Genomic DNA, 27,763 nt, shown 5'->3' on the forward strand with positions numbered 1-27,763 from the left:
GTGTGAGTGTGCATGGTTGTCCGTCTCCTTGTGCCCTGTGATTGGCTGGCCACTGATTCAGTGTGTTGTCCCCCGCCTCTGGCCTGGAGTCAGCTGGGATAGGCTCCAGCACCCCCTGATTGAGCCTGATGTATTGAAGAAGTGATTAAATGGCCAGGAAAACCTCCAAAAATGTATGCGCTACACTAGCTTTGAAGTCAAGTAGGTGGCCCCAGAATAATATCCCGCGCAGACCACAGCTGCCCCCTGGGATGCAGGTTTGAGACCACTGCTCTAAAGTGTTTAAAGGTGTGACTGTGTGTGTGAATACTTGCTTGGCTTTATGTGCTTTTAATCCTCATTCATTGAAAGTGTTATGGAAAATTAACGAGTGGATGGATGGATTTAAACCGTGATTGTACATATGTATTATTATGTAACTATAGGAAACAAACAATTAATTACTGTTTAATCTTAAAGAAATAATGGCTTTTTCAATGTTAGGAAATTCCTGTTTTAATGCCACAAGACCTTCAGGAGCAAGAGGTTATAGGCCTTTCATATTAAACCTTTCAATTTCCATATTTTGCTCTGCAGCAGCCGGAAAGCTGCACCCCCTCCTGTCCTCAAGAATTAAGAAAAAGTCTTTATGGATTAAACTAAAACCCATCCAAGAGTTTTTATGGCCCGTAAGAGGAGAACATTTATGTGTCTCAAGGTACAATCTACACTAATGCACCCAATAGGTCTAATTATTGGATTCCAACTATTTGTACCACTGCCAAAAAGCTACACATTTGCTCTCAATCTGTTTAAGCACAAGGTTACAAAAGAAAAAGCAGTGGACCTGAACAGTGTAGTTTCAACCATTATTGTAGATGATCTTAGCAAATCTTGCAAGAGCATCGAATGCTTTAAAGGATAAAAATTTTGGTGCAACACTTCTTCAGAACGCTGAATCCCAGTCATTCAAGAGTGCAGCAAGAATTTCCGGACTTCAACTCTGCACCGAAATATGGAAATTGGCTTGGTTGCTGGAGAAAAGCCAGCCCACTTTCAATCACTGTAGCTCTTGATTAGGCACCAATCTTCAAATCACTCTTTCTTTCCTTCCCTGGATTCTTCCTCCATGTGCCTCAAATTGTTCAACTGGAGATTCCACGTGTTAATGGAAAAAATATTCAATTAAACTTCCCAAAGGTGAAGATAAAGATGTCCCAATTCTTCAAATTGCCATGTGTGCTTGCTATTCGTGAAGGTCCATTGAAGATCAACAACACAGCTTACCGAATAGAAGAACATACCTCCAACTGTTCTTGTTTCAAATAGTTCCTTGTGTGCTTTGTTGTCCTGTCAATTTGTTCCCATTCAGTTCCCTGCTTTCTTTCAATTTGTCTCTGCATTGTTGTCAAACATCATGTTTGCTTAGTCCAGTCGTTTCCTGTCCTGGCGAGTTTATTCCCTATGTTGGTTTTCTTTGGACACTAAATGTTGACCAAAGGTGCTAAAAAATATTGTCGCCGATATTTTCCATCACTGCTTTGCATTCACAGCGACTACAGTTGTGCCACTCGACTGTAATAATGTGTGGCTTTTTTTCAGCACACAAGAAGAGATTTAAAGGACTGTGGAAAACAGGCCATTTATTTAGTTGCTCTCTTTGACCTGCCAGTGCCAACTTGGCCGTGATTTCTGAGGGCCACAGACACGGCTGGTGAAGCCATAGCCCGGCTCCTGGGATTAATGACTCTTCGCACATTGAGAGATGTTTACCACTTGCCTGCGACCACTCCGCTAAGAGCACTGTCACTGAAACAATAACGCAGTCTGAAAAGCCCTCATAACTCAGGGCTCCTCCGCCTGTGTCTTTTAACCAGAGCTTTAATCAACGTTTATGACATCCTTTTGTCTCTTTATTGCCAATATATTACCCAAGCGGTCCAAACATTATGTTCTCAGAGAAGCAGACTATTAAGGCTGGAAAGCACAGATGCGCTTCGGGTCAGTGACCCACACTAAAGCCAATTTGATCTATATTATACTAAACCTTTTATTATTATGCCTTTGTGCAACACTCATGAGGAAGTTCACCTTGGAAGGCATTGACACTGAAGCATGGATGGCAACGGGGTGCAGGGAGCTATGAAGATATTAAAAATCAAAAGTCGATATCTGTGGATGGTTTTACATTTTTTGCTAAGCTATGAACTGATACGTATACTCAAAGAATAGGCCTCAAAGATGAAAGTTTACTTGGAAATCATATGATTTACAGTATGAAAAATGACTGCCACCTAGATTTTTCTTTGGTTTTGTTGTGTGTGTTTTCTTTCAATAATCCCCACCAAAAACAACTATAAAAACACAATTATCTCCTTTGAAATGACATGTTTTTAATTCTGCAATGTCTATTCCCTTCATTTTGTAGCATTTCGCATGTACTAAAGTGATATTAAAAATGTTCTGTCCATTTAGTCCAATTAGTGATGCCAACTAATGCACTGTAATTGAAACTGATATAAACAGGACAGTTTTTCCAAAACATCAGATTTTAATTTCACCCATAATCGATCCATTTTATAGTTTTTCTCTCTTTTTATTGGTTGGTCGGAGTAAAGCTGTGGCAGAATTTGACTAGCAAAATAAAATTGATCACATCAATGCATTTATGAGGGTGAGGCGAGCCAAGAAAATGTTTCCTGATGTAAAAAAAATAAAAATAAAACCCTCAATCCTGAAGTAAAATGCTATTGCTCTGTAAGGACGAGCTGCTACATTGCTTTTCATAGACTGTTGCAGTTCTGAATTTCAGAACCAATTTACTTAAATAGTGCAAAGAAACCCAAAAGCTCCATTTCCATTACACGACTGTCAGGCACCTTCAATGTGCAAACAGTTTTATTTCAATTTAATCGAATTTTAGACTTGTTAACAAAAGTACACGCTGTCTTTCATGCGAAGCCTGTGGGTTCGATTAGCGGCCAAGCAATTCCCGTCCGCCAATATGAACTGTGCCAAACAAAGCAGGCGAATGTGTTTCTGTTGCGCTAAAAGTGACTACAACAACAATATTACAACTCCCAGTGGGGAAAATGGTTTTTGAAAATTGAAACAACATGGAAGTCAACCAACACAGCTTTGTACTGTATGTTACAGTTCATCCAACACGTTCGGTCCTCCAGTTTAAGACCGCTTATCCTCGCAAGGGTCGCAGGGGGTGTCTATTCCAGCCAATCACAGGGCACAAGGAGACGGACAACCATTCACACTCACTTTCATACATAGGGGCAACTTAAAGTTTTCAACCACCCTACAATGCATGTTTTTGGAATCCGGTAAGGAAACTAGAGTACCCGGAGAAAACCCATGCAAGCCCGGGGAGAACATGCAAACTCCACACCGTGAAGACCCACCTGAGATCGAACCCCCGACCCAGAAACTATGAAGCCGACGCACTAACCACTCGTCCTTCGGACCGAAATGGAATATAGAAATACTATGTCTTAAGAATCTCAAAACAAAGAGTTTTTTGTGCCCTTGTTGCATCCAGATGAAAGAAAAATGACGAGCTGATTAACAGTTGAGCCTATACAAGCATGACTGCTGAGCCTATTTCCACAAAATGTATGAGCCGGGTAGCTCCCATAGATAACCCCAATGACATTCCAGCTCTCAAACACTCCAGCCTTTAACATTTACATTAGCTTGCTGGAGGATGCAGCTGTCTAACTGATGCTTCTGTGGATTTATTAGGGTTTAGGATAATGTTCACTGTGCTTACCATGGAGCCTGTTAACATCTGAATGGAGCTGCTGTTTGCTTGCCTTTATATGAAGGAATATCAGACTGCAATGGAAAATTGGGTTTAAAACTGGAGGAAAAGGTTATGAATTTTTGGGAAATAATATCAAAAGAAGTGGCGATATGTGTTGGGACACTATGTACCCAAAAGAAAAACCTCAGAAAGAATATATAACTTTTTGGGGGGGAAGTACAACGTGGCAATCTCCGTTGACGTTCTCTTTGTATATACGCTTGAACAGTTCTGTTACTTGAATTAAAAATGATACTCATAATATTTTATTCCAATGATGTTTCCTGATGCTTTTTTTCTTCAGGTCTAGACTAAGATTGCACTGCAGAAAAGTAAAAAGTAGTTATCTAGACTATTACTATTGTCAATATTATGACAATATTTTACAATGAGTAATTTCCTGATGGCCATCACTTATTCAAAGCCATCTTAAAATATAGCCAATAATTTCTCAAAGCCAAAAAACAATAAACGTGGCTTCTGTAATATGTAAAAAGTTCTGTAATCAACACAAATACATACATTAGTTCATAATTACGGTCGAATTTGAAAAACAATGCCTTTCTGCAGCAGTTTTCATCAGTAACATCAATAAATTAATGTGTAATGCCTAAATTGTGGACAGCCATTAATCACTGATTGCTTGCCCAACACTGCTGCCTTGTGGCAGTAACTTTGTTTACATTCTTCCTCGTCGAATTCACGGTTTACCGAACAAATTATGGAAAAGTCAATTTGAAGACAGATTTATCATCTACCTTATTCTTGGGTTAGTATTACGAAGCTAAAAACAGGAATACTCAACTGAAACTGGAAAAAAAATGATTTTACCTCGAGGAACAAAAACAATCCACTGGGAACACTTTTTAAAAATCTAGATCTGACAGCTGTTTAAACAAAGTTTTATGAGCAGGAATCTAAAACATTTTTCTCTCACACATATCAGTTTTCTACCACATTTTGTTGGACAAAAAAAGAAAATACAGCTAAGAGCATTTGTACTTGTTGTAAAAATGTAAAATTATTGAATCGAAGTATAATGAGACATTATTGACATTTTTAAAGTGTGGAAGAAACATGCACGAGTGTAACATTTATTTATTGCTATTTGAAATAAATTCTGCATGTCATATTTTAGTCTTGAGCAACAGAAAAATCTAAAGCAATATTTTCCCCCTTTGTATGAGTGTGAGCATATATATATATATATATATATATATATATATATATATATATATATATATATATATATATATATATATATATATACATATATAATATATATACACACATATACATATATAGATACATATATATACATATATACATATACATATATACATATATACATATATATATACACATATATACATATATATATACATATATATATACACATATATATATACATATATACATATATACATATATATATATATATATATATATATATATATATATATATATATATATATACATATATATACACATATATATATATATACATATATATACATACATATATATATATATACACATATACATATATATATATAAATAAATAATATACATATATATATACATATATATATATATATATATATATATATATATATATATATATATATATATATATATGTGATAATATACATGCACACACATAATTATTGTCTTGTAAAAGAAAAAAATGGCCTTGAATATTGTATCGTTTCCAGACCACAGTTTTGTTGTGAAGGGTAAGTCACATGACTTCCGTTAGCATTACCTGTCTACACGGAGTTTGACAGAGCTTGGTGCCAAAGTGGCAGCCGGCAACCCGCGCACCGCTCCTGCGGCAACAGCGGTTCTTACCGCTGTACTCCGGCCGTCAGCCCCGTGATGACAGGCATCGCCGCTGCTTCCTTTTTCTCCAACACTTGCAGGTTCGGCAGCTGCGGGCTCCATTTTGATTCGCTGCCCGATCTCATCTTGCACATCGAGGATAACCATATCGGTGAGACAGCCGACAGCCGACGGCCGAGTTCCGTGATTAGCATTAGTGGCTAGGCTAATAGGCTAGCCAGTGGCTTCCTGCTCCTTGACAACCGTGTTGCTAGGTGTGGTGGGTGTTGGTACTTCCTGTCCATCACACCGCCATGTAAACAAAAATATAGAGCTATTTATTCTTTTTGAAAACTTTTGGATTATTTTTAAAGTAGACTTTAATAAAGTTAACCATAAACTATGTACTACTTTAAAATGTGTCTAAATTTTATGTCACTTATCTAGTGGTAAATTTCATAAGGGTCATTCCAGGATTGGCGGATATTTGACATCCCACACATCATTTTAATAGTTAATAATTCACATATAATTTCATCAAATATGATCAAATCTAAAAGTAGATGAGTATTGCTTTCCCATTGACCAGTAAGATAAGATACTACTAAAAAAGGTACTAATTACATATTCCTGATGAACATGGATTACTATTCATTTTTTGTTTAGCACAAAATGTCATGCAATTCTGGAATGGCTCACAACCAAGCAGTTGTTGATAGTAAAATAGTAAATTTCTTTGGGCTTGTAGTAATCCAAAACCTACAATAAATTTTGTTGTATAAATATATAAAGTTCATTCCTGCCATTGTCATTGTAATCGAATTCCATATTTCTGTGTCATTATTGAATCTGACAAGACCCAGGGGCCTCTGTTGTTCTTGTTTGTTGCTTGAATGGCTTTAATATTCTCTTCTCTCTCCTTGTGTGCTGTGCGTGTGTAAGGTGTTACTCGCAGGGGGGAAAAAATCCCCCAAAACGACATATTGGGGAATAATGAGGCAATTAGTGTGCTGGTTGTGGAAAAACTTTGTGGCCCCCCCTATTCCCCCCATTTCACCCCCATTGTGCGCTTGCCTGTGCCCATACGAAGAAGTGCGAAATCTTGCACTCAGTGCCAAGTGCCTGTGAAGCATAATTACAGACAGAGGGCCTGATTTGGCGGCTCTTCCTCCTCATCTGGTGGCCTGCTGCATGAAACACATTCTCCTTTATAATTAGGCGCCTGGAAAACAAGCAACGACATTCTCCGTCCAGTGCAACGGTACGCCTTGTAAGGCTTAGAGACAATAGATGGCGCTACCCAGCTGCGGTTGCTGCAAAATGTAACTCATTTAGATCTGTCATGTAAAGTTCTTGTAGGTTAAATGGATAGATGTAGCCATATTGTTGTTCTATGTAGTGGGTGGTAGTCTACAAATATTTTTATGGCCTCACTGAGAATTAAAATAAAGTTACCACCATGATGTTGGATTGAATTCTGGTATAAAACAAGTGAGAATAAGGTTGTAATTTAGCAATTAATATCGTTACATCAGGAAAATTGCGTGGAACTGGCATTTAGAATTTTTTTTCGCATTTTATTCAAACATCTCTAAAATGGCTGTCATTTCTAAACACTGTTTTTGTAATTTTGTATTAATACACATTTTCTAGTTTTGCACATTTACAGACTGAGCTAAATTTTAGCAACATTTTACAAAAACACAATTTTACCTGAATTGTTTTATTTTATTCCTAATAAAGTTCTACATGTAACACAATAACATCATAAGAATTTACGGAAACTTTCTATTATAGAACATTTTTAACAGTGCATGAACAAAGTTGAAATTCATGTAAAACAATTAATACAATAACGTGTGGGGAAGATTTCAACACCTATTTGTTCAATCAATTTGAGAGGGGTCTCAATCTTACATAAACAATATTAGGGAGAACAAATATTTTGTGAGGCTGGATTTGTAATATTCTCTTAAAATGCTTACATTTTAGCAGGAACAAAATGAATGGCTTGCCGTGTCAAAGTAAGTATCTGTCAACAGACTTTTTTACTTTTCATTTCATAACCACATATTTTCATGGCAACCCTCACATTCCTTAATCAATCCCACAACCACAGCAACAATACGGTCAGAGTGGAAGCTGTAACATCTGCAAAATGGGCAGAACATAAATCTAATGGGATCCAACTTTGTGAACATTTTCACCCACATCAAATCAGCAACTACTAACAAGCACCAGAAAAGTCTAAATCAAGTTATTAAGCTTGCAAGATGTCCTTAGCGGTTGGTTGGTCATGTGTGGGAGGAAAAACATCACAAATGTTTTTTGTTGCTAAGAAACCAGTCCTAAATTGACTCCAAGCACACAGTGAGTGGTGTTAAAACCTGTGTTTGTGTGTGTGTGTGTGTGTGTGTGTGTGTGTCTGTGCGTGTGTGTATGTGAGTGTGCTCGCTGCTGGGGTCTGGCGTCACGATGGCCTGCAGTGTCCAAAGCCAGCTAACAATCCATATGCTTGTTGCCAATCCTCACTGGAGGCTCATTTAGAAGATCTTGCCCAGCACCCCTCCTCCGTCCCCTCCAAAAAACTGCGGAAGTAATAAATTTGGAAAAGCCCTAACTAGTTCCCTGATCTGTGCACCTGGTTGGCCTAATTAGATTTCCCCTATCCCCCGACAGCAAGGCTCCTGTTCCCCTGCAATCGCTGTCAGACAGGCGGCAATCGTGCCTGTCAAGCGTAGGGTTGCGTATTGCCACTTAAATAAAGCGTGTAGAATACGATTCGATATGGCCAAGGCAAAAAATTGCAATATTTTTGCAACATGTTGGTCATGCACTTTTTTTTGTTTCAATCTGCACGAAACACAGAAAACAATGTATTAATTACACGTTACTGCAATTTTCAGAAATGACTTTTAAAGTACAACATAGTCACACTGTTGCTATCAATTGGGACTACATAAATATTGTATGATAAATGGTCTGCTCAACATTATTTGTAAAAATAATAATAATACGCAGCTGAAAATAGTACAGTACATAAAGTCCATATCCTCAGTAAATTAAGGATTACTATATAGTTCCCAAAGTGGCACTGCAGAGGTATGCCTTAGAGCACATGTATCAAAGTGGCGGCCCGGGGGCCAAATCTGGCCCGCCGCATCATTTTGTGTGGCCCAGGAAAGTAAATCATGAGTGCCGACTTTCTGTTTTAGGATCAAATTAAAATGAAGAGTATAGATGTATATTACATTTCCTGATTTTTCCCCTTTTAAATAAATAATTGTAATTTTTAATCTTTTTTTTCTGTGTTTTTAGTTCAAAAATCATTTTGTAAAATCTAAAAATATATTTAAAAAAAGCTAAAATAAACATTGTTTTAGATCTATAAAAACTGAATATTCAGGGCTTTTAATCCAGTTCTTTTAATCCATTTATAAAAAAAAATCTAAATATTATATCTAAAATGGTCCGGCCCACGTGAAATCTACATGTGTATGCCCCGGTCGGCGTACATACTGTAAATATTTCTTTTGACAGATCGTTCGAACCCCTTTGTGTTTTGAGGAACGCGCGACACATGGAGCTCCACTACTCTTTTTCATTTCCTTTCTGAGAGGCCACCTCATAATGAATGGCCTGTGCCACCACTCCTGCTTGTGTCCCCCGCTGCTCTCAGCCGCCATAAACATGTCACCGTAAGGCTCGCCACTCAGCCCTACCCCACGGTGCATCTGGTCTTGAGGGTGGATGGGGTGAGCCAGACAACTGTGGAAAAGAGTGTTGTGTGGGTGAGTGAGTGAGTAAGTGAGTGAGAGGGAGAAAGGAGGGAAATGTTGTAGAGGGCGTTGTTGGCGTGTGGTGGGCATCACTTCCTCTTTTGCGTTGGGGAGGTTTGTTGACCACCACTTGAACATGAACAGAATTTCCTTGATCAAAGTGAATGTTCTATTTTCAATATCTGCTTCCCTCCTGTTTTGATGCCAACATCTTGTTGTTTAGATTTAAGCCACACAAAGGTGTTGTGTCAGAGTAAAAGTCTGGACGGATATTGCTTAACTTCCCATAACATGATGTTATTCCTCTTCATATTGCGCAGTACTGCCCCACATTGCAATTTGGCTGGGCAGGTAGATTTTTGCTTGTAATTTCTTAATGCCGTGATGTGTGCATGGGATCATTTTATAAAGAAATATTTTGTTGTAGTCAAGAGATGTAGAAGTCTACTGTTTTCTGGGGACGTAACGGTATCTATGGAATAATCAAACAACAGCTACGTTGAATCAGGTGTTCTGAAACATTGCAGACATTTGAATCCAAGGAGAAATCCTATACCAATTAAATTTGGTATTGGATCGATTCAATTGGGCCATTGCTCATCGATATAGCGATCCAGATCCATTTCTATTTGAAGCCTTGGTGGCCACCAATTCTGGTTCAAGCTTGAACACGCACTAAACAATTAACTATCTCTGTTAGTTCTCACCTAGGTTTATTGGAAGGAACTGTGTAACTAGATATCCTGACTCAAATCTTTCCATTTCTGGCCTGGTAGTTTTTTGCCCACCAAGGTGGACCACCTGTGTAGTTTCCATCTCTACTTGAGGCGCCTTCCTTCTGGTCTCTTTGGTCCTGGCCCGAATGCTGGTGGGCCCCCAAAGAATAGCAGAAGCTTCAGGATATTGGCCTCCAGAGACCATCCATCTCCGTGGTCCCCCACGTGAGGTGTGTGTGATTTACAGTGTGTGAGAACAGATTGATCCGCTGTGTGAGCGGGCTGCTATTCCACTCACACACAGAGGCTCATTAGTGATCTCCTGGTACGTTTACACATAGCGATGCATAACACTCACAACTACGAGAGTCTGTGAGCCCCCCTCTGGTTTTGGAAAGTTTCAGTATCTTTCCAAAGCAGTTTCCACAACTTTGGATGGTGGGCGGTGAGTAGTGGCTCGCATCCACTGCTAATGAAACACATGCTTACGTTATGGCGTGTCCTTGAGACTTTCAAACATTCCGAGCCTCTCAGAATCCTAGCTATCGGTATCATAACGTTTGTATGTTGTCAGCCAAGCAGCGACGCTTTGGGCAATAACTGCATGATCTTCTTTGTCTTTGGAAATTGTAATTACAGAGAGCAGATTGCTGGCTTGTTTACTGAAAGCTTCATTACCTTAAAAACATAATGAGCATCAAATAATTGAGCTATATCACAAATTCTGCTTTGAACAGATAATAGGGAGAACATTTCAGATCTAGATAAACATTTTGCACCTGGATAAATGCAAAATCTTAAATTGTTTGGAAATTCCCTCTTTTTTTCCTAATGCTGATTGTGTTGGATTTGCTTTTCTGCTTTGTTATGGCTGTTATTTTTCTTTCTATGAGATGCAGTATACACCATAACTTTTAGTTGTTTTACTTCTACCAAGGCTAGTTTTTCCCTTTTTTATAAGGTTGGTCTTTTATTTTAAAAAAGCTTTACATTTAATGCATACATAAATGGTCTGCTGTGATTTAGTTCCTGAATGGGACTTCAGCAATAGTATAAATAACCCAACCACAATGGCTACGGGCCATAAGACAATAGTTTCGAGAAGATCTATGATGCTCTTTGTAGACATCGACGATAGTTTTGGATAGAATATTATTGCTTTAAAAAACAAGATGTTTGTACATAGTTTGCTGACAGATGCATTAGGCCTCATTGTGTTTGGCATCATGTACAAAGTAACGGTTAAAAAAAAGAAGCCTGGGGCTTACCTGCGGTGAGCAAATGAGTTGGTGGATGGAAAGCAGCCACATGGGGGTAGCAGTCTTTCACAGCTCAGTCAGAGGCAGTCCAACGAGGAGGTGGAGCTCCTTAGCTTGCTCACTTTTATGGTCCATCTCTCTTCTCCCACATGGATGCTGCTGTGAGGAACGTTTGAAGTCTGGCCTGCTTCACCTCAGGGTGTGGAGATTGCTCATTGTTGTACATTTAGCACCGCCAAACAAGATGGATGTCTGGCTCCCAGCTCAGTGTGTGTTGAGTCTAGTCATCATTGGGCAACGCTGTGTGTATGTGTGAGTGTGCTGAGGCGAGCTGCTTTTCAAAAAGTACAGAACTCAGGATTATGACAGGAAACCTAAGTACTTTAAAAAAAATAACAACAACACTAGCTATTGGTTACTTATGTTGGACAGTATCAGTACAAGTAATAGATTAATTTAGGATTACAGGGGGGGCTCATATAAACTGAAAGAAAACCCTTTTGTGTTTCAACTAAAAATATTCAAACAGCGAGGTGATATTAGAGCACGTTTTAGTAGAAGGTCCCATACTTGATAGCAGCTTCACAATTTTTGCATCGGTTTAACCAGTGAGTTTTACGCAGATTCTCTGCATGGATTTCTTTGAGAATGTCAGAATTGCCACCTCCCACCCACATTGATCTTTTTGCCTGAAGATGCTCCTAATGTTCTCAACAGGGTTGAAGTCAGGTGAGGATTGGGGGCCACACCATGATTTTTTTAAACTGTAGCATTCGGTAATACGGTGGTATTCCTTGCACCATTATTGATGAGTCCTAGATTTGTATCATAATAACCATGGGATATTTGACCCAACCCAAGATGGCAAATTTCCACTATTCCACCATTAAATGAAAAACACTAAGGCATCCCTTAATGTTCCCTAGACACAGACCCCCGCCTTTTGGAGACGCAGGAACAGCAGCAGCCCACCTATGTCGCCCTCAGCTACATCAACAGGTAAACAAACACAAGCAAGAAAATCAATCCACCGCTTCAGTGTTTCAACAAGAGCACGCGCCGAGTCCTATGAATGCTCCTTTAAAGACCTCGTGGCTAGTTCAGACTTCATCTGGGGGATCGTTCAGAATCTGAATGAGGATTTGCTAGCCGATTTGTTTTTACGACACCAAATCAGCTTTGATACGGTGACTCAGATGGGCATTACGCCGAGACGTCTACCGATGTCTACCAGCCTAGGTGAAAGCATGTTTATGTGGTTATCACTTCATTTTTTAATTTCACTTTTTGCTTAAACGTTTTCATTTTATGGCGTGCTGTTAAACAACTGTCCATAAACCCCTTGCATACATCTTTTTATGGGGCTAAAGTTAGTGGTGTGTGGTGTTTTTCCTTCTGAAACATACCGTAGTGCATAATCTATAGTACTTGTACAACTTGGTGTTCCCTCACAAGTAGCAAATTAAGTGTGTCTAGGAATAAAATAAAAAATATTGACAGTAGGTGTGGTACCCCTTAAACTGGTTCTTAGTCAATTTGCTTTCTCATTTTGACAAAGGCTCAAACAAACTTAAAGATTCAAAACTTGAAGTGAAAGTTTCTAAGGAGAGTGTTTATTCGGAAATAATTTGGAGGGCAAATTTGGTCAAATTCGCACATTACCTTATGCACGGGTCTCATATTTTCTCTTATTTTGAAAGCGCGAGAAGCACGCCAAGCATATATTTTGATGTTTACTTTTTTCCTGCAGATTTATGACAGAAGCCGCAAGGCGAGAGCACGATGCACTTAAGAAGAAGATACAGCCCAAATTGTGTCTGTCTTTGATGGGAAGTCTATTCAATAGCAGCGTGCCCACGCTGCCTCGCCACGTCAGCGGCAATCTCACCCCTCCCGTCACTCCACCCATCACCCCATCCTCATCTTTTCATAGCAACACCCCCACAGGTAACTTGTCCATACGTTTAAAATGGATCATTATTTCTGTGGGTGGCGAAATATACAAATATAATGCATTCAGTCGTAATCGATGATTCGCCATTGAACGCACTTTCTAGTACTGCTACTTTAACAGTGGACTCATTCTTTTGATTTTCTTTTTCAATGCGGCTTTCCACTTACAGGCAGCGAGTGTGATGAAGAGGAGATGGACTTGGAGGATTCCGACAGCGACGAGTCATGGACTACGGAGAACGCCATCAACTCGCAGTTCATCCTTAGCTCAATGTGCATGAACAGCGATGATGAGAAGCCCTTTGCCTGCCCCATTCCGGGCTGTAAAAAGAGATATAAAGTAGGTTTGATATTATACAGTTGCATTTACTGACACCTTATTTGGATCCAAGTGTTGTTACGTCAATTGCAGAAACCTAAAAAAAAATCAATTGTCCATTATTGTTAATATTTATTTGTTTATTCATTTCGGGCAGTTCGGAAAATTTAATTTTACATGTTGAAAACACTGCACATAATGTATTTTTTACCTCCTTATGGTTGTAGAATGTTAACGGGATCAAGTATCACGCCAAAAATGGCCACCGGACCAAGATAAGAGTGCAAAAAGCCTTCAAGTGCCGCTGCGGGAAGAGCTACAAGACATCACAGGGTCTCCGGTACCACAGCCTCAACTTCCACCCACCTGCTACCGCTGAAGGCATCCATCGCAAGATGAGGCAGTAGCACTTCTCTTGTTCTTCACCTTTTTCACACACCTGTTCACCATGTGCTATGACACAAGATTTTGTTGCATGCTTTAAAATGCGACATTGTTCTGAATGTTTCATTGAAAGTTAGGTCACCGTTTTGTAATTTGCACTTTTTCTCCCCCTTTTTTTTCTTTTGGCCTTTACTTTGCTTGTTGTTTTCAAATGGATTACTTTTTAAAACGCTTTTGAGATTCGTCAATGTGCCAAAAGTTGAGTATGCCCCCCCACTCCCCCACCCTCCTTCACATTGCCAAAACTGAGGGTGAACTCAGGTGACCTTTGCGAGTATTTCACAGCTCTACAATGTTTAACTCACTGGCTGCCATTGACGGTGATAGATGTTCCTTCAGTGCCCTCCCTCCCAGTCTACGGGTGACGACTCTTAAATTCAGATGGCTGAAGAACATGATTGGACATCTGTCATTGTCAATGGCCCTGAAGTAGTTACGGTAATCGCTCCTCCCTATCGTTTAGCCCATTTAATATTTTTTGTAACACTTTTGCCAACAAAGGAGCATTTTGCAAACCTCGTGTTATGTAAATAATAGTCTATTTTAAATGTCAGCTCTTTGCAAAACTAAGCACTAAAATTCCCCCATTCCCAGTATTTTGACACGTCATGGCCTTGAATTGTGGACCATTCCAGATTAATGGAAAGCCATTTGAGTATTTACCACTGCAGTCGAGTGTCAAGTTGTGATTGACAGTTTTGCACTGCCAGAAGTCTTTAATATAGTGTACAGTGAATGTACTGCATTAAAATATATTTTCGTATGTAAATTGAAAGTGTTATTGTACTGTACCTCAAAAAGCTGCTGCAAGTTTGGAATAAAAGATGTTGTGATGTTTCGAAGGATCTTTATTAGTTGCGTTTAACAGAGAAAACGTGAAGAAAATAATAGCAGTAAAGTGGGGTATGACATGCAAACGACTCACCAACAAAATAGAAAAGAAACCCAGAGTGGTCACACAATCACCGGCTTACTCTAAAATAAATTTTCGTATGTAAATTGAAAGTGTTATTGTACTGTACCTCAAAAAGCTGCTGGAAGTTTGGAATAAAATATGTTGTGATGTTTCGAAGGATCTTTATTAGTTGCGTTTAACAGAGAAAACGTGAAGAAAATAATAGCAGTAAAGTGGGGTATGACATGCAAACAACTCACCAACAAAATAGAAAAGAAACCCAGAGTTTTCACACAATCACCGGCTTACTCTAAATTAATCTAACAAAATTATGCAAGATGACATCATAGCTTTAAGAACTGAACTTGTTTTGGTTGTTCCATTACGTCGTATGTGTGACGTGTTCCCCACCTCTTTTCAAACTCTTAGCGTAAGGTTAAACATTTGATTTTTAGGATGAACTGTCAATTGGAAATGTGAATTAATGATATTTCCAACCCCAAAAAGTCACCTGATAACTAAAACAAAGACTTTGAATGCCTGGCGAGCAGTTCACGCCACCGCCGATGGCGATCATTGCAAGCGTCGATTCGCTCGGCAACTAGTCAAATTCGATCGGGTTACCGTCGAAGTGGGTGAGCACGTGATTCTCGTACACCTTCTGGTCACAGTCTAGCGGGAATTGCTCGCTGCACATGGGGCAGATCTTCCAGTGGCTCTCCACGTGCTCCTCAAACTTGGACTGGTCGTAGTTGGGCGGGAAGATGACCTCACACAGCGGGCAACGCTTCATGTCCATGCTGTACAAACATAGCAAGATCAAGGGGCAGCATTTAACTCAATTGCTGATGTTGAGCCTCGACACGCGTCAAATCCATTTGACGGGAATTTACAGATTGGACATCCGTCAACGAAAGAAGAATCAATTCTATTTCTTTCAAATATTCTCTGGCTTTTCTTCAAATTTAATTTTTAAATGTTTTAATTTTTAAATGAAGTCAATATTTCTTTTTAGACATACCTTATTTCTTGGACTATAAGTCACACCTGAGTATATGTCACACTATCCAAAAAATGCACAATGAAAGGTAGAAAAAAAATATACGAAAGTGGCAATAGGCCAAAAATAAAATATCAAAAAATAATCAATTGCACTGGAGTATAAGTTATCCAGCATTATACCTCAAAGTAATATGAATAGAGGGAACAACGGTCAAACTAAAGCACATCACAAAGTGAGTTTTTTAAAGAACTATAGCCTAAAAAAACACAGCATAGCAAGTTGTTGCTGGAAAAAATAAAAGGCATATACGCATTTATTCCAGTATAATGTGCTAAATTTTGCACCAAAAAATTGAAGCAGTGCGTGTTATACATGAATCCCGGTGAAACATTGCCCTACGCCGTTCTATTGGCCGGTGCTCAGATTTTGAAAAAAGATGAATTAGACTTTAAGGATTTAAAATTGCAAATTCCATTTGAGAATTTTGTTCATACGAGTAGTTTGTTTTACCAGGTTTCCGTACATATGTTGTGAATAAATGTTTTGTCATGGTGACGTGTTTAGCATTTGCCAGTTACCAATACTGGTGCAATCCTTGGTGTGAGCTGAGAAAAAGTGGAAAAGAAAAATGTTATACCAATTTTTAGTCACAAATTATGGGTGCGCATTATACTTGAATAAATACGGTAGGTCGCACTTCAGTATAGGACGCAGGCCCAACTATACTATAAACTATAAACGTGTGGATTTATAGTACGGAAAATGATAATCCAGGAAGTCGGGGTAGTTAAACCGCGGCTGTCTGATGCGACGTGGGTGGGCCGCCACAAAATGGCGGGTGGGGGTAAAGTATAGCAGAAAACAACCACGTTACGGGCACTCAGTGTTCCCAGCAAACCGGTTTGGCATTTTAGAGACAGCGTGTTACCTGGGATCAAAGCAGAACGGAGTCTGGCCATCGTTCACAAATGGGTTGGGGGGTTCTGCTGTGACGGGCTTCTCGTTGGTATTGACCTGACAAATTGAACATGTACAGATTACAGTCAAACTGGAGGTTCCAAAGTCTAAAGTAACAAACACGGACGGAGAGGAAGCTACATTGTTGTTGGTGGTGTTAATCAACTTCACGTCGGATTCGTCGCGGCCATCGGGCCGAGCCTGGATGCGGGCGGGCTGAATGCAAACCACGTTGCTGTCCCAGGAGGGCGGGCCCATCGGAGGGAGGCAAAGCAGCTGCTCGTCCGATACCTCGTCGTCATCTTCGTCTGTGGATGGCGCAGTGAAAAATATTGGTGGAAAATTTAAAATATATTTCTAGAGCACTGGTGTATGCGTGACAATCAAGGTTCCATTGAGCTGACCTTTCGACTGGGAAACTGAAGCATATGGGTTCCCAAACTGCAGTTTGGGGGGACTCTGTGAGACCAACAGAGGGTTGGGAGTATCCTGGACGTATGGCATGTGGTACTGCGGATTGAATGGAGGAAGTCTGAAATTCTCTGTGGCGCTTTTCCCACCAACAACCTGCTCTGGCTTTTTGTTGCTCTTCTTGAGCTCCTGGGGAAGCAAAAAATCAGGGTTGGTATAGCTAGGACACACTTCATAAATATGCATGGTGTACAATCAATTCATAGTTATATAAAAACAATTTCTCATTAAGCTTAGAGAAGGCAGACGGTTCTGTCTTATTTTTTAGGATTCAAAACATTTCTGTGACAAACTTTGGTGAAAAAAGCATCATGATCGAGCATTGCAGGACACTTTCCACCCTGCATTTGGCTTCTCCCTGATATTTAGAAGCCACCTTAGAGGTTTTCTGATGTGTGTCACTCAGCTATTCTAAAAAGTGTGGATTTTATTCCATTAATGACTACACACAGAACTAAGACTTCCTATTTGGGAGATTTTTTTTTTAAATTCCACAAATAGTTCAGTTGTGAATGAATATGTGGTGCACATGACATTCAGTTTATATTTAAAACCCTGTCCATTTTTTGGGGACACCCGGTCATGTTATTTTCATTTAAACTCCCCAGCTGGGTGATCACGCAAACCCATTTACTTTTTTACCAACATTAAAAAAACAGAAAACAAAAACAACCTCGTTTCAATTCAAAGGCAACGTGACAATTTTGGTTTATAGACATCAGTGGCAGACGGTAATGGAATTTATAGCCTAACCCTTTAATTGGTCATTCGGGCCCTTTAAAAGCGAGCCCAAACATGATTTCAAGGAATTCTAGGTTTTGCTGTGGTCCAAACTAATGGAAAGCAAAACAAGAGATTGGGCAAAATGGCTGATGTTTTTGGGAGGCATTTTGAAGGGTGGAAGGAGTCCATTAAAAGAGAAAATGAAAGCAGTTGCCAGGCACCTTTTCCTTGAGTTCTCTCAGCTCCCGCCCCTTCTCGGCTACCTGGCTCTGGAGTAAACAAAGAAAAAACCAAGGAATGAGCACATTGGTTTATGCTCCTTTTCAGTCATACGCTCCTCGAAGAAGAAAATTCAGTGGAAACGTGCCCAGCGGGAATTGCGCTACTCTCCCGAAGACATCTCGATGCAGAGCGCTGATTTATGCACGCTGCCAGTCGGAGCCAAACAACATGTTTGAGTTCCTCACAGACACCAGGGCAAATATCCGCCTGCCCCGGAGCCAAGCAAAGCATTAGGCCGGCAACCGGAGAGGACTTTTCTGAGCCAAGCTTTACTTGTCTCCAGCGGTGGACGTAAAAAGACGTCAAGTGTTGTCTCGCAGACAGGTCTGCTCGTAAACAACACTGTCACTAGCACTGTGCTTCTAATCAAATGCTAATCCACCCAGGCTTACATTATCTATACAATGGTGATGCAAAATTGAGACAATCTCCACGACTGCTCAGTTTGGTTATGAAAACGTATTTTGTTTATACAAGTGAATCTTGCATAGTGACAGAAAACAGGTCTTAATGCATAATTCTAATTTTTTGGTACAAATCTGATCTCTTCGCGTGACCGTTGAGACACCTTTATTTCCAAATAAACACTATTCTTGTTGATTCTCAAACACTGCAACAAGCTTACCATAAATTGTCCTCTGTTTTGAATTTAGATAGTGTCTTGTGAGTGCACTAATACTAATTTTGGATGTGGACCAAGGGCAAAAAGGTCTTAAAAAGCCAGCTTGTCTGGACAAATCACCCACCATACAGCGGTCTTCCTCTGATGACAGCTGCAGCTTCAGATTCTCACTGATCTTCAGTTGCTCCTTCATTTTTGAAGCCATCTTGGCAAGCTCATCGTGCATTATGCCACTACGTTCCTTTTCCTCCTGAAAGATCAGCAGGTGATTAGAAAGAAATTGCCAATAGATCTTTCAGAGATGATGCTGGGAATTTTTTACCATCAGCAACTGCTTGTATCTCCTGTATTTTGACTCCTGGATGATGGTCTCCAACATGGGATCTGCAGAACCAGGAGCCAATTATGAGAACTATAGGTAACAACCTCCAATAATAATGCAGCGTGACAAACTTACCTGGAACAGATGTGTCGGGACTTACTGAAGCAGGTATTGCTGTCAAGTCTTGTGTCGAGTTTCTCTTGACCTCCTGTACACAAAAATCAAATTCCCCAAAGGAAAATATTTTTCAGACATTGAACATAAACAGTGGTACGAGTAAGCAGGATGCGGACGTACCCCTTGCTGCTCAGCCAGTTTGAGCACTTGCTTTTGCAGTCGAGTACACTCCTTGTATTTTTCCTTGTAGTGCTCAGCAGCCATGTGCAGACGCAGTTTAAGGTCCTCCACCTCTCTCTGCAGCTCGGGTACAATAGCAGGGTCTGTAAAGGCTTCCTCTGCTTTGGTCTGGTGGACACCACACCAATTTCAGAATAGAAACTCACATTTGATTTGACTGAATTTTTATAAGTCGCCATGGCAAAACCCTTGAACCATCCATTAGAAATTTGGCACCCAAGTTTTAGCATGAAATGAGGTGGACAATTCCGTTTAACACGTACTAGAATTCATTTCCATCCATAAATTGGCAAGTAAGGAAAGTTGACTTACAGCCTCTTGCTTGGCTTCTGCCTTCATCTGCTCAACCAGGTTCTCCAGACGGCTACAGTGATCCTCCGCATCGGCTTTGGCCTGACGCAGCACATCGACCTCCAGCTTCATATGGTACAGTTCGGACATGGTGCGATCACGGGCGCTCGATGCATCCCTCAGCTCAGCGCCCAGCATGGTCAACTGCTGCTGGTTGGCCTGGAGCTGCTCTTCTTTCTGACGCAGTTGCTCCTTCAGGGCGTTTAAATCCCCCTGTCACATGTGAAAGCATGTATACTAGGAAGTAGGCATGATCGATTTGAAGACAGCTATGAATTCAAAAGTGTGTACCAGGGGGGAAACTTTGGCCAAGACCTCTTTGTACTGCTCCTCCTTCTCCGTAAGGCACTGCTGCAGGCGGCCTACCTCCTCCGTAAGGCGCTGCTGCAGGCGGCCTACATCCTCTTTGAACTGAGCAATGGTGTTCTCTTGGTTAACGTCCACGGACTTCATCATCTGCAACTCGGCATTCAGCCTAGTGTTGTCCAACTCGCGGTTTTTCAAGTGAACCTGACGCCAACACAAGGATTTTTTTCAACGCTTTCTAACAAAACACTATTGTACTTATTATAGTCATTGTAAATAAGCCTGACCAACAGGAAAAAGAGTCGCAAAAACACACTTAACATGCAAATTAAATATGAGGTGGAGTTTTTTGGGGTATCGTTTCCGCGGTGACTATGTTTGTGGCACTGCCACATCCTTCACAGTGCCCACCACAACAAAGAAGCAAACACTCCAGACACAGCACATGACGGCTTATTATGGCAAACCCAGATGACGTTGACCAGGAAACGTGCACAAAATAATCACAGTAGTTAAAAGGTTAAAATAGAGCTCCATTGAGTAATATCACAAATAACAAAAATTGTAGGTAACAAAGGACAAAGCTGTTAGTGAAAAGTTGTCGAAAAAAAGAGGTCCTTGTTGCCACAGTATGGGGTGCTTTTAATCACCGGAGTTATAATACATGTATCAGGAGGACTATTTCTAAGAGAGCCCTGGTTTCCCCAAAAAGAACCCCCCAAAACATAAAACTACCATCAGATTACCTTGTAAAGTTCTTTCTCATCTTTTTCATTGTTCACCTGAGACTCAAGAGTCCCCTTCTCGATTATGAGTTTCTTCATTCTGTCCTTCAGGCTGTGAAACGCAACACAAAACAAGTGTACTAGTTAAATCTCTCATGAAATGTCAATTACATTTTGGTATGAATTATTCAAAGCTTCAGACTGCAATATAATAAATATTTCATTACAGTAAATGAATAAATATAATGTATATTTTCTAGTAAAAACAATATTAGACAGAAAAATGCAAGAGTAGGCTTGAGTGGATGTTGTTCTATGAAAGACTAATATTCAGAAAATGAACCACTGTGCATGTGAATAATGTAGGGATTTACAAGTCCAGCTCAGTTTCCTTCAGTAATCCTCTCTGGTTAACACCAATAAGATCTGCCTCCAGCTGTAACACCCTGGATGTGGCCTCCTCCAGCCTGCTCTTGACTTCCTCCTTTTCCTCTTGCAAGACCCTTGAAGAACTCTGAAGCTCCTAAAAGGCACAAAATACAGTTAAACAGGGAATAATGAGGTAAATATGAATTCTACGACATGTAGAATCATCAGCTAATAAAAGTCATAAAATTAATGTAGGTATATTTTCTAATTAAGTACATGTATATGATATGATTTTAAGTGACTTATCACTTATATTTTTATATAATAGTACATGAAGTTATTATCTAGTAATAAAAAAGGGTTTTAGCCTAAGTGCATAATTTTTGAATCTTTATAGTCGCAACACAAACACAAAAAGTATGGCCCTAAAATTAACAGCCACAAAAAATATTATTGCTCTCTTGTGAAAGCTCTTTCCAAACCAACAGTTTTATTGCAGAAGACAGTCAAATGAATTCAAACTGACATTACTTTTAAGACTTAATAGCTGAGTTGTAAAAATGTTGGATTGTAAGTTGATGATACACATTCACATCTGTCAAAATCTTATTTATGCCATCCGAGGCCTTGATTTTTTTTTCAAGAAAAAGACTACTACGTCTTTCAATAGGGGGTGCTAAGAGACTTTTTAGGCCAAGTCGTAAAAATCAAAAAGCAAAAAAACATGTTTGTACATCATAATAGAAAATTGTGACCTCCTGCTGCCCCAATTTACTTGATTCTGTCTTTTCAATTGGGCACAGTTCTCCTCCTCCTCTTTGCATGCACTCTGTAGGCTCTCCTTGGCAGATTCCAGCTGGGCCATCTCCTGCTGTAGCAAAGCCACCTTCTTCACCAGCTCATCTTTCACTCGATGTGCTTCCTCCACTTTTTGCTGCGCGGGGAACATTGACTTGTTCAATTTGCTGAAATCCCACTTATCTGTAAATTATGCTATTAAATGGCATGAAACTAAATCCTAAAGCTCAAAGGTATTTTTTGAAAACTTTTTGGCTTCATTTTTGTTTGAATTTCTTAACCTCTTACGTACAAGTTATGTTTAGTTACTATTATAGACAAGTGACTATTTCTCGGAATAAAGAAACAAAAACAAATATGACCTGGTGTCCACATAGGCCATTATGTTTTGGAGCAATAGGCCACAATATTAACATCTGATATAGACGTGTGCCCTACAGATAGTGATTTTACCTCTAGAAGGCCAGCCTTGGTGGTGACCACCAGAATGTCAGAGTTGCAATCATCCTCCACAGTCAGCAGTTCTTCCTCTGAAGGACTATTGGCGCGGAAAAGGAAAGGTGTGCTGGCACCACGAATCTCCCCTTTGTGGGTCACGTAACAGAACTGGTAGAACTCGCCGTCATCATTGGGCACGTAGTAACCTAAGGTTAAGATGACATAAAACGCAAACATCATTGAAGATGGAATATAACTAGTATGTTGAAGTGAAAACAGTGGAAAGCTAAAAAAAACTTAGAGAAAAGAGTAATGAAAACAAGATCAAATCAGACATTTCCCATTCAAAAATTTAAATCTACAGCTGACCAGCAGTATCAAAATTTAAGGCACTGTGATTTTACCCTGAAAGACCACCGTTCTGTTGATTGCGGTGCCATCCACGTAATTTTCAGGGAGGGGGGACCACAAGAATGTGTAATAGTCCCTTGCTGTGCTCCAACCGACCTGCAAGATAATGCAAAGAATCTGTTCAACCTTGTGCCTTCAACACATTAGTCCAATATAACAATGAAGATAAAAAAGGGCGAGTCTTTAGGGATTACTACACACCATTGTTTGTGTTGTTACAGAACGTTTTTCCATAACAACTGAGATGAAGGTACATGCACTGTAATTATTTATTTTTTTTAAACGTAAACTGTAATTTATTAATATACTGGTCACGATCAGCATGTTATTAGTACTTCAAACACTAGTGGAAACACGGCGGGATTTTTATACAAAGGTAATCTAAACTAAACAAAAATGACAACTTTTTTTTTACTTAAATAAAACTATAGAAGTTTATGTGTCAACGATGGCTGAGTACAGAAAATACATATTTCCTTCTCTTTGCTGCCATAAAATCAAAAGTCAATACAGCGGGCTGACATTTAGTGAGCATGCCTTCACACATAACCAAAATAAATCTACCTATAACCACACTGAGGATAAAGTACTGAGCCATTTAAAATCTACCCTTATCTCTCTTCCATTTTTTTTCACTTGATGAATAGATGATGTTAAACAATATTATAAATGCCTAGAGCTACCACTGTGCAAGATTTCATCAGTCAGAGAAGGCCCCTGCGTGTGCTACAACACCCCCAGTTGTTAACCAGTGCACTTCCAGCCTCCAGCAGTAAAGAACAGGAAGCAATTAAAACATGCACATAGTGAGTTTATGTCATTACTTGAGGCGAGGCTCCACCAGTCAACTCATTAGTGACACTGGCTGAAAAGTCTTGAGAGAAACTCTTTCACTTAAACCACCCATGCCCACAATGTGTTTTTTATTTTTATTTTTGCATCCTGCACCATTAGCTTCACAAAGGTTTTCAAGTATGTTAATGATAAGGATTCTAGTTTGCGCAACATCATAGTTACAATACACAATTGGAAATCTTTGGTGACAATGTTAAAATTTGTTGCGTTGCATCATGTCAACGTGTGATAAGAACCACTGTGTGTTACATCCTACATTATGGTGATTTAGCTACAATGTAGAAAAAAAGAACTCCAAATGATTCTTAGTTTTATGCAGTGGTTCTTAACCTGGGTTCGTTGGAGCCTCTGCCACAGAGATCAAAACACATTGCAAAATATGATAACAAGCCCTGCTTGACCATCACTAGCTGCTGATGATCACGTTAAATTTCTTGGCCAATCAGTGCTGCGAGGAATTTATTTATCTTGAATTTAAAAAAATATATATATATTTTACACTAGAGTAGGGTGAATGCGCATATGAAACCGGTGGGGTTCAGTAGCTCCAACAAGAATAAAAACCACTGGTTTAATGGAAAGTATATCTAAAAGTACATAAAAAACCTGACCTCATACGGACACAATCAAATCCAAAGTTCTTTAGCTAGGCTATTAAAAATTTGCATGGGTGTGATAGAAATTATGAAACAATCAAACAACTGCCAAGGCACTAAGGCCGCTATGATGTAGAATGAGTTTCTATTATAGGCCTACTAATGTCTATTACTGCAACTTAGTAAGGGGATTTCTCCCTCTTCTTCATGCTCTTATTTATTTAACACTTAGCCCATAATGCCATATTCCTACACTGTTGACATGCAATTCAATCGCTGTTAATGTGTGAAGAACATGGTTTGGAAATATGCTTCCTTTAAGTGCTTTGATCCAACTCTTACTGCAATTTAGTACCCAAAAAAATAGAACTGAATCTTCTCGAATTGAATTACAAAGTGTCGGTTTGCTGTAAAAACACGGGGAATTTTCTTTCAAATCCACACTATTTTGAGGCTGTGAAATCTGAACCGTGATATAGCATGTGTTGAAAAGGTCAGATATCATGTTGAAACAAAGAGATACAGATTACCCAAAAAATACAACTAAAAATACAGGTTGCTACAAGACACCATCTGGTGTCCAAGTACCAGAGTGAATACACGCAATAAGTGTCCATGAATAACATGGTGAGCGAGACACATTAATTATAAAGCAGCATTTGCTTTCTCCTCTGCCTCCTGACAAGCCACCACAACCTTCTGTGAGCCCTGGAGCAAGTCGTCACGCTGTATGCGACCTCCTCAAAGTACCAAAGGCTGTATTTTGCAGAAGTGGCAAAGGAAAAAAATAATTTCTAGTGCAGTGTATCTCTGTGATGGATGACATCAATGGCCCACAGGTGTAAATGAAATTTTAACCCTGAGAAAAAAGCTGAAAGTCCACCATAATTTTAGGTTAATTTGCAGAGAACAACTACAATAAAGGTATTTTGTAGTATTTTTTAATGATTTTTTTCCCTGTCAAATTAATCACTTAACCCAGGGTTGGGCAGTTTTGCTTAATTAGCTTTTTTTTAATTTTTTTTTTTAGGTATTTGAACCAAAAATTATATTTTATATTTTACTTTTTTTATCACGTTTGTAATAGATTAATATTAAATACCAATGTTGGTTAGTCACCTTAAAGATGCCAACCCAGTCCTTTGGGTGTGGTTTGATGAATTGCGTGAGGGTGTAATGACATTCCAGGGCAGCATGAGGCAGGTAACTTTTGCCTACATTCTGGAAGATGACATGAGCAAAGTTTGATGTGTCCATGTTGTTGTCTAAAGAAGGGCCATCTGCAACCAACGCCATTAATCAGTCAATGATGGCTGTAAGAGATTAAAAAACAAAACAAAAAAGAAACAGTTACCAATGATCATTAAAGTAACGAAATAACTGATAAAACAATATGAAGCTCAAAGCTACTTTGTTTATGTTAACACAGAAATTTGACTGGTTTCTCAGAGGATCAGATAATAGGTGGTCTGTTACTGGACACCACAAAAAGATACCAGAAGATCTGGTGGCTAACAAACAAAGAAAAATAGAATTGAATGATTACTTTTAGCTACATTGGCAAAGTTGTCAAGGTTTCTTTTTTCTTTTTTGGCATGCATTCTTGACCCGGAATCATAACTGGAGCACGCAAAATTCTTAACCATTTGACCCCAGCGGCCCTCAAATGGCATGTGTTAGACTTTGAAAGTTGACTGCACTAAGGGTCTTCCAATTCTGTCAAATATAAATCTTTGATCACAGGGTTACAGTTACACCTGGCTTGTTGTCATGGTAATGACACTTCATGAATGCTTGGCAGGGGTCACACAGAGCACTTGTGTAGCCTTAAGTGTCAAATATCAACTATCTTCATGACAACCCCTCAAATAACAGACACATAACCTCACTTTTGTGCCCCGGCTTAAACTACAAAAGACATGACTTAAACATCTAGGCTACCTTTTCCCCCCCCCAAATAATAAGTAATCTAGTGTTTTGATAGTTTCTGTTTATGTGTAGAATAAAGACATTGGACTATCTTTAATTCTTCTTTAATTAAAAAAAAAATCAGGACATGATCTTGCCTTGCTGACCACCCCTACTAGAAATATCTTGCTTTTTTTTTACATCAATTTTTCCTATTTTTCCTGGCCTGCCTATCTCACCAGAGTGATATTAAGCTTGATTTTAAAAAAAGTTATTTTCTCTCAATGTTTTAGTATAATCTCAAGACAAAGTGGAGTGCAACAGGCTGACAGAAACACTGTTCAGGATATAACATATTCGACATCTATTTAGGGAAATGTATCGATGTCATTGATTGTTAACTAAAACATTGACATAAATAATCAAAGCGATGCCTTTGATGATCAAAACAGAACGACAAATACATTTGACGATACCGACGGGTCTTGAAAGCCGCCTTTAAACTACAATTAAAGTACACCCCCAAAATAGAATTTCCTTGATTTCAAAGCAAATTTACATTTTTTTAACTTTTTAACCTAACATTTCAAAAAAGATAGACTAAAGGACTGGAACTGAGAGGCGAGGCCTAAAGTGATTAAAGAGATAAACCGTGCGATTGCTGGTGGATGTTCGTCTTGTGTTTTATTAAGAACGGGTGGAGCCTGATTATAGGATAAGGAATAACAACATTTTCCCGGATATAACAAAATTCCAAATAATATGATCTGTCGTCTATGACAAATTTCCATCCTAACTGCGATTTGTCGACTGGGCACAGTTAGCTAACGTCAACAGATAGCAAACGCTGACTCTGGAGCTATCAAAGCGTCGTTTCAAACACGGCAAAATTGAACAAAAAGCACACGATCGGTGAGATTGTGCCAAGTAATTGAAAACATACCCAGCTGCCATGCCGAACAACGACAGAAATCGTTATGTGTCATAAAAATGACTGTTGACGCAGTTCAGTGCTTTCCCGTCGGCTCTTCCTGGAACAACAACAACATACGTCATTTCCGGATATTTATTCGGTAAAGCAAATTTTCCGAACGAACTAAAATACACTTAGTTACAGCAATACAACCAAATTATTGTCAATATGACTTAAACTTGTGGAACGCATAATAAATACACAGTATAATATTTCGAATATAACAAATTTCCGATGAACTTCGATCAATAAAACTGTAAAAAATATAAATACAATTATAAATACCTTTTAAAAGGCAAACTTTGTCAAATTAAAAA

General features: G+C 39.2%; 3 protein-coding genes across 4 annotated transcripts in view; 1 reads left to right on the forward strand and 2 right to left on the reverse strand.

Annotated features, from left to right (window-relative positions):
* The window catches only part of creb5b (cAMP responsive element binding protein 5b), a 47,482-nt gene extending 41,868 nt beyond the window's left edge, over window positions 1-5,614 (reverse strand). The window contains exon 1 of the mRNA XM_077598020.1: window positions 5,559-5,614. The gene's annotated coding sequence lies outside the window, so the exon portion shown is untranslated. The remainder of the gene's footprint in view (window positions 1-5,558) is intronic.
* jazf1b (JAZF zinc finger 1b) lies at window positions 5,549-14,922 on the forward strand. The gene is made up of 5 exons (XM_077598024.1): window positions 5,549-5,786; window positions 12,295-12,367; window positions 13,119-13,315; window positions 13,492-13,661; window positions 13,868-14,922. The coding sequence occupies exons 1-5, from the start codon at window positions 5,672-5,674 to the stop codon at window positions 14,045-14,047; spliced, it is 735 nt and encodes a 244-aa protein (XP_077454150.1). The 5' UTR covers window positions 5,549-5,671; the 3' UTR covers window positions 14,048-14,922.
* On the reverse strand, window positions 14,912-27,537 carry tax1bp1b (Tax1 (human T-cell leukemia virus type I) binding protein 1b). 2 transcript variants are annotated; one of them, XM_077598016.1, is made up of 18 exons: window positions 27,417-27,537; window positions 25,685-25,878; window positions 23,108-23,210; window positions 22,719-22,909; window positions 22,243-22,401; window positions 21,473-21,621; window positions 21,120-21,210; window positions 20,359-20,577; window positions 20,029-20,280; window positions 19,657-19,824; window positions 19,495-19,567; window positions 19,360-19,421; window positions 19,162-19,287; window positions 18,355-18,402; window positions 17,344-17,539; window positions 17,081-17,247; window positions 16,911-16,996; window positions 14,912-15,779 (listed from the first exon to the last, which is right to left on the reverse strand). In XM_077598016.1, exons 2-18 carry the CDS (start codon window positions 25,859-25,861, stop codon window positions 15,581-15,583), a joined length of 2,466 nt encoding a protein of 821 aa, XP_077454142.1. In that variant the 5' UTR covers window positions 25,862-25,878; window positions 27,417-27,537; the 3' UTR covers window positions 14,912-15,580. The 2 variants fall into 2 exon arrangements, with proteins under 2 accessions (XP_077454142.1, XP_077454143.1); XM_077598017.1 differs by lacking the exon at window positions 18,355-18,402.
* Between the last annotated feature and the right edge of the window lie 226 nt (window positions 27,538-27,763).

This window comes from Stigmatopora argus, chromosome 4 (genome assembly GCF_051989625.1).
Source record: "Stigmatopora argus isolate UIUO_Sarg chromosome 4, RoL_Sarg_1.0, whole genome shotgun sequence".
Taxonomy (NCBI): domain Eukaryota; kingdom Metazoa; phylum Chordata; class Actinopteri; order Syngnathiformes; family Syngnathidae; genus Stigmatopora; species Stigmatopora argus.

What these genes read in the sequence shown, in the direction of transcription:
- jazf1b (XM_077598024.1), top strand. Translation starts at nt 5,672, where the DNA reads ATGACAGGCATCGCCGCTGCTTCCTTTTTCTCCAACACTTGCAGGTTC. An exon ending in CATCGAGGATAACCATATCG is followed by an intron (nt 5,787 to 12,294) that starts GTGAGACAGCCG and finishes AATGTTCCCTAG; the next exon opens with ACACAGACCCCCGCCTTTTG. An exon ending in GCTGTAAAAAGAGATATAAA is followed by an intron (nt 13,662 to 13,867) that starts GTAGGTTTGATA and finishes TTATGGTTGTAG; the next exon opens with AATGTTAACGGGATCAAGTA.
- tax1bp1b (XM_077598016.1), bottom strand. Translation starts at nt 25,861, where the DNA reads ATGGCGTTGGTTGCAGATGGCCCTTCTTTAGACAACAACATGGACACA. An exon ending in CAGAAGCCAAGCAAGAGGCT is followed by an intron (nt 19,825 to 20,028) that starts GTAAGTCAACTT and finishes GGTGTCCACCAG; the next exon opens with ACCAAAGCAGAGGAAGCCTT. An exon ending in TCCCGACACATCTGTTCCAG is followed by an intron (nt 19,422 to 19,494) that starts GTAAGTTTGTCA and finishes CTGGTTCTGCAG; the next exon opens with ATCCCATGTTGGAGACCATC.